The sequence below is a fragment of the Triticum aestivum genome, chromosome 4A (genome assembly GCF_018294505.1).
Source record: "Triticum aestivum cultivar Chinese Spring chromosome 4A, IWGSC CS RefSeq v2.1, whole genome shotgun sequence".
Lineage (NCBI taxonomy): Eukaryota > Viridiplantae > Streptophyta > Magnoliopsida > Poales > Poaceae > Triticum > Triticum aestivum.
Genome location: NC_057803.1, coordinates 753,711,198 through 753,717,875, shown reverse-complemented (window position 1 = coordinate 753,717,875; position 6,678 = coordinate 753,711,198). Strand labels below are relative to the sequence as shown.

The 6,678-nt window shown below is 46.1% G+C and overlaps 1 protein-coding gene across 1 annotated transcript; it reads right to left on the bottom strand.

Moving 5' to 3' along the window:
- Positions 1 to 734: 734 nt before the first annotated feature.
- LOC123084649 (putative disease resistance protein RGA4) lies at positions 735 to 4,896 on the bottom strand. Its single transcript, XM_044506129.1, has 5 exons — positions 3,800 to 4,896; positions 2,148 to 2,599; positions 1,453 to 1,994; positions 899 to 990; positions 735 to 747 (listed from the first exon to the last, which is right to left on the bottom strand). Exons 1-5 carry the CDS (start codon positions 4,894 to 4,896, stop codon positions 735 to 737), a joined length of 2,196 nt encoding a protein of 731 aa, XP_044362064.1.
- Positions 4,897 to 6,678: the final 1,782 nt, after the last annotated feature.

Sequence of the window (6,678 nt, the reverse complement as noted above, 5' to 3'; positions counted from 1 at the left end):
TGTACTCCGTATTTGATTAATGCTACGCCGTGAGTATATAAGATCGACCTTTATCTCTATTTTTATATTGCTTAGAAAAATGTAAGGTTCTCATTTCACCTTTTTCTTCTCACAACCATTTCGTCCAACCTTTCATGTACGATAATTGATCAACTTAACTTAATTTACTTATTTCCTGAACCAATTTTACTTTAATTTTCTTACCAAACTTCTCATCAAAATATAAGTAATACACAGACAGAATTTGATGAACATTTATTTACACAATTGCATTACTATGAAAGGTAAATCACAACCTAACGTACTAGAATATTTGTATACCGTTGCAACGCACGGGCATTGTTCTAGTAGAAACAGAATAGTGAGCGGTCCGGCCACTTGATTTCAACCCGTGTCCAGCTATGCCACTTGGACTTAATTTTGCGGCCATCGTATCAATGATAAGGATGAAGACAGAGCAAATTAAACTCTTGTTTTCTTTGCTGGCCTATCAATGATATGCTCACATCCAAATAAATTTTTGTGTTGTATTCAATTAACTAATAAGAAATGATGAAGAATATTATATGCACGATTCTATGGTTTTATTATTGTGTTGTATTCAACTAATTATGACATGCTCAAGAGTAATTTTATAAAGCATAAAAGTTTCAATGGTTTTCACGATACTCTATTCTTTCAAATCGCGTGTTAAGAAAATAAGTGAACTTCATTTGGAAACATTTTTTATCACATCAGAGACGGTGCCTGCAAAAGTGCACAGGTCGCGGTACTGGTCTTAAAAAAATGCTATGTTTAAAAAAGTATCTGGAATAATATGTACCTCCAGAAATGGTCACCATGTTCAAAAGGCTGTTGTATTTCTGTCAGCCGGGGACAACCGGCTATACGCACATACTTTGTCTGAGCAACATTAACTGAAACAGCAATGGACCTCAAGTCTGGGCAATTCTCAATCTGCAGTTGCTCCAATGCTGGAGAACTCCCCATCTGGCAAAAGTCGATGGTTTCTATACCTCCACATGCAGACAACAAGAGTCTCTTAAGAGTGGATGGTAATATCATTACCCTATGTGTATTCAACTTGGCACAATCTTCAATAGCCAACTCCTCCAAACAAGAAAGCTCGTGGAGCCTATCAACCGGCAGGGACGTCAACTCTTCACACATTCTAATACGAACGTACTTTACAGTAGGTAGATAAGCTGGTGTCAGGAATTCATCAAGACTCAATATTTTTACGCACCGACGAATATGTAGTGTACCAAGGGATGAGAATGCTCCAACAGCGCTGCCTGCTTCAGACTCCCAGATAGACGCAAGGGAGCTACAATTGTCGATGCATAACTCTTCAAGATGGCGAAGGTTGTCTAGCACTTCTTTCTGACAGAGTGGTTCCCAGAATGATATGCTCTGAATTTTCCAGCAAAAAAGGAAACTAAGTGAACGTACCCTTGGCAGGAGATTAGACTGGAGCCAGCTAGGAAAAAATCCACCTTGGTAGTGGTCTATTTCCAAATGTTGGAGATTCCAATGAGGTAGTTCTTCCATCATCTGTATGTGGTTCTCACCACTAATTCTGTCAATGTAGGTCCATTTTAGACAGAGTTTGCCAGTATGGTCCTTACTATAATCGAAGGCCCTTGATTTAATTTTCTGTAAACTGATGAGGTCACCGAAGCCTTGAGGAAACCTTTCAAATACACATTCCCGAGCTTCTACAGTTTTCAGCTGATGTAGGAAACGAATTGATGATGGAAGGGTGCTCAATTTTGTAGACCTTGCGAATAAACAAAGGTAACGCAAATGTTTTGAATTGCCGATGCTCTCAGGTAGCTGTGTTACTCTAGAAAGCTTAAAACTCAATACACGGATTTTCAGGAGTTGCCTGAACCAAGCGTCAATCACCACAACAAATTTTCTTGAACTGCTATAATATTCATTGCAAACCAGAGACCGCAATTTTTTCTTGTTGCATATGCTCTTCAATTCAGAGTACCCAACATTTCCATTAGTGAATATGGAGAGATGACGAACATTCGAAGGTATTTTGTGTAGGTCACTTACATGCCTTATAATGAAGCACTCATCCTTTGAGACTAGCTGTGCTGTATCATGAATCAAGTCATGAATTACAAACTTTTCTCTCTTCTTAGATACTCTACTGAAAAAGGACCGACTTGCAAGGTCATCAAAGCAAAAGGATGCATCTTGAGGTTCCGCATACCCTTGTGCTATCCAAATATCGACTAAAACCTCCTTTTCAAATATGTAATCCTTGGGATACATTGCACAAATTGAGAAGCATCTCTTCAAATGCGGTGGTAGGTACATATAGCTCAGTCGAAGGGCAGGCAAAATGTCAGTCGCATGTTGTTCTAATTGCCACAGCTCACTTTCCAATATATATTTCCAATGTGTTGTGTTTAGTCCCCTATGCAACAAGCGCCCAAGAGTTTTGGCGGCCAAAGGAGAACCCTTCAACTTTGGGAGTATAGCTTTACCAATGCACTCCAACTCTAGGTAGTTGGGAGGACTACTGGATCCAAATGCACATAGTTTGAAGAACTCCCAGAAAACAGCATCAGGCAAGAAGCACCTTGGGGCCCGCCCCCTGCGTCGCCTCCCCGAGCGAGGCGACCGGGGGCCCATCTCCCCGCCCTCCAGCGCCTCCCCCTCCCGTTCCTCTCCTCCCGCCGCCGCCGGCCTGCGCCACCGGGCCCTGCCCGCGTGGTGTTGGCGGCAGCGGCGGCCGTCCCTTCCCTGCGCGCGGTGCCACGGCTCGGGTGGTGGCGTCCCGCGACGGTGCTCCTCGGTCAACGGTGATTCCGGCAGCGGCGGCTGCTCCAGGCGGCGCAGCTCCGGGTGGCCTAGAGGCGGCGGCGCAGCCCCTTGGCGGCGCGCTGGCACGGTGGATGGTGGCGGCGCCCGCCCGACCCAGATCTGGGCCCTTTTGGGCCCCATCTGGGTCTGGGCGGGCCTGACTCGGTCTCGCCTGCGGCGGCTCCGGCCGGGGCGGTGGTGGTGCGGCTCGTGCGGGGGGTGGTAGAGACGGCGGCACGTCTACTGCAGCTCGGCGACGGGTGCTTCACGAGCCCCTTTTGGGCTTGGCCGGGCCTCGAGGGCCTCGTACGCTCCCCTTGCCGCGTCCGGTCGGTGACCGCCGATGGCGGTGGAGGTTGTGTCCTCCGGCGTGGCTGCTCTCGCTGCCGTTCCTCGTTCCCGGCTGCTCCCTCTCGTCCTTGTCGGTCTCTCTTCGATGACCACGGTGAAGCGGCGGTGATGATGGCAAGTCCGTGGTGGCGCACGTTCGTGGGTGGCTTGTCTGGTGGTGCGCGTCGGACCGTTCGGGGTTGTGGGTGTTTGGCGGATGGGAGAAATCCGGGCCGGCTTGCCGGCCCCGACGCGGTGACGCCCGTGGGCGCCATCGTTCCTTCCTGAAGGGCGTCGGGTCTTCCCCTTCCCCACGCCTCTCCGCGTACCGGGGGAAACCCTAGGACCTGTCCGGGCAGCAGCGTCGTCGTCGTCGTCGTGTTCCTTCCTGAAGGTGCTGCTTGGTATGCGGAGGTTCGAGGTGCCTGGAGCGAGGTGGTACATCTCCGGTGGGCGCAACGGTTTTGGGTTATCATCGTTTTCGTCGATCCGACGCTGCGGACATTTTTTCTCTCTCTTCTTTCTCTTTTGTTTCTTTTGGGCATGCTTGTGCTGTTTGCCCCAGCATTGGACTCTTTGTTGTATCGGGCGGTTGCTATATCAATATAGCGGGGCGAAAGCCTTTTTCGGAAAAACAGCATCAGGCAAACCCGCTAATTCATAGTGTCTCATGGTGCCAACTAGATTAGCAACCTCGGGAGATCTAGTGGTGACCAGAACCATACTTCCCTGAAGGCCATTTTCCAAAGGTTTACAAAATCTCTTCCATATCGACTCTCCTTGTTTCAAGATATCATCCCACATGTCATCAAGGACAAGCAAGAACTTTTTCGACTTGACACAACTAGCTAGATTTGTCATAAGGATATTCAAATTATCAGATGGTGTTTGTTGTCCCAAGTGCTGCAAAATCTCTCTTGCTAACGTCTTTATGCCAAAATCATCTGAAACACATGTCCAAATTATGCAGTCAAAATGTGCTTTCACCTTTGCATCACTACAGATTTGTTGGGCCATAGTTGTCTTTCCGACACCCCCCATGCCAACTATTGGCAACACAGGCAATTCCGTCATTCTTTCTTCACCATCGGTCCTGCCTCTCTTGCGCACAAGTACTCCTAGCTTTTGCACCAACTCCTCTAGTTCTTTCTCACGACCAAATATTTGTGGCTCCTCGGAGAAAGAACATGTTTCTGGCCTGACAGATCTGTCAAACTTCTGTGGTGCTTGATGCAAGCTCAAATCCCTGGACTGTTTATATATATGATCTAGCTTAACTTGTATTTCCTTCACTTTGTTGAAGTGGCCACACTCCTTGATACTGTTGTAGAACTGTAGAAAAACACCTTCCATGTGATCTTGCCCAGAATTCTTGCTCTGCTCAACCCCCAACTTGATAGCATGATAATCAAACTCATCGAGGAGGTCCTCAGCATCATAGACTGCATCCTTGGTATGTGGGAGGAGGTCAGCTGCCTGCTTCCTATGACTCTGCCACTCGAGGCGGTCAATGAGATCAAGCATCTTGGGCGTTATAGTCGTCCGGAGCTTCCAAAGGTCATTCTCTAGCTGCCGACGCTGCTCCCTCACCTCATGAATATGGTGCTGCACAACTGTATTGTCTTGGTCTAGCAGCTGATTTCTAGCTGCTATGATGCCCGGTGTGATCCAGCTAAAGAATTCACGACACACATTGATATCGCCGAATACACTAGCAATCGTTGTGAATGCTCCAAAGGCCATGGCCGTAAGTAGCTTGGGCACTGCTGTGTGATGAAAACAAAACGAAATTAAGCTTAATGGTAGAGAGTTCAAAGAGTAACATATCAAAAACAGGCAATCCTCCCAAATGGAGAGAGACACATGCAGCATGAAAAGGCAGTACCTTCTCTCTCTTGGTATTTTGTTAAAAATCGCCTCTTGTTGATTTGATGAGCTGTTCAGAGAGGTTGGTCCGTGAGCGAATAGAGATACTCTGGAGATTCATTCCAACAAAAACAAAAACAGCAACGATGGCGCACTGGGGCTACTTGTCTGACTTGCCTTGCGCGCTGACCTGCTGGTGAAGGGCAAACTTATCATGTCTTTTGTACTAGTATAAGCGCAGATGTAAACCATCGAGTTAATTCAAAGGTCATTTATCAAAAGCCACAACACATAGAACTGTACATATAATGAAAATGCAGAGATAAAAATAATATTCACAATTATATTATGTGTTACTTGCACAAATTCGATAGACTTATACTGCCTAAAACATGAAGGCCACATGGAATATATTGCCAATGAAGATGCAATACTTTCATAACCCATACTGGTTAAACTATACAGTACCTTTTATAAACCCAATCCATTGGAGATGCAATACTTTCACAATCCGTATGGTAGGTTGATTTCCATATTAATGTGTTATGTGGCTTGTATAAACAAACATGTGTCACAATCTATGAGGAAGGCTGATCTCTATTAAGCTCATGAAAGGCCAATAATACGACTTATATAGTCCGAAGAGAGGGGCTGCATATGGCAGCCTAGTGCGAAAGAAGACCAATTATGCAACTGCAGATTAGCGTTGTTTTTGTTGAAAATAATCTTGTTCACCTGGAGGAAGTTGTTTTTGTCCCAAGCTTGTCCATTAAATAGATGTATCTAGCACTAACTTGATGCTAAATACATCCTTTTGAGGGATAAGTTTTTTGGGACAAAGGGAGTATGAGCTAATTGAATGCTGCAAAATATCATGTCGGCAAACTTAGCTGGTAAGGAAGCAACATGTCTTCAGTAGAATTGTGCATGCATGAGCTGTGCATGCAAGAAATAAATCTAGTACCTAGTGTAGCTTCTAGTGCTCACGCCCAACTTGTAGTCCACTATATAAGGACTGGCGTCCTTCAGTTGTAAAATCAAGCAAGCCAGCTTCAAATCTGAGTAGTGCTAGTGAGCATCTCTAGTGCATGTATGTATGCATGTAGACGGCATATGCAGCTGCAGTTTACTTGAGTCCTCCTGTTTGTCATAGCCGCTCTTTGTTCCTCTACTTTGATCCTGAGAGAAGCTAACTACTTGGTAGTTTAGCTAATGTTTGGTATCAGAGCCTTGGTTTATGTCAAAATACATGCCACCGAAGGAAGATCATGGAAGCACCATGGTGCCAGCGGCATCAAAAAGTGGCATGTCGTTGCAGTGTCCAATGCTCACACGAAACAATTATGCTTCGTGGTCATTGAGGATGCGGGTGATCCTGCAAGTACACAGTGTGTGGGACGCTGTCACCAAAGATGATGTAGACGAGCACATGCATAGACAGGCCATTGCGGTCATCTATGAGGGTATCCCCGAGGATGTACTTCTAATGATGGCCGAGAATGACTCGGCCAAGAAGACCTGGGAGGCTCTCAAGGTGATACATATGGGCGCTGAGCGTGTCCAGGAGGCGAAACTTCAAACCCTGAAGAGTGATTTCTAATTGATCCGCATGAAGGAAAGCGAGTCAGTGGATGATTTCGCCATGAAGTTGACTACAAT

Coding starts and splice junctions, on each gene's coding strand:
- LOC123084649 (XM_044506129.1), bottom strand. CDS start 4,896: ATGGCCTTTGGAGCATTCACAACGATTGCTAGTGTATTCGGCGATATC. Junction 1,995..2,147: donor CAGTAGAGTATCTAAGAAGA/GAGAAAAGTTTG, acceptor ATGTTGGGTACT/CTGAATTGAAGAGCATATGC. Junction 991..1,452: donor AGTCTAATCTCCTGCCAAGG/GTACGTTCACTT, acceptor GACTTTTGCCAG/ATGGGGAGTTCTCCAGCATT.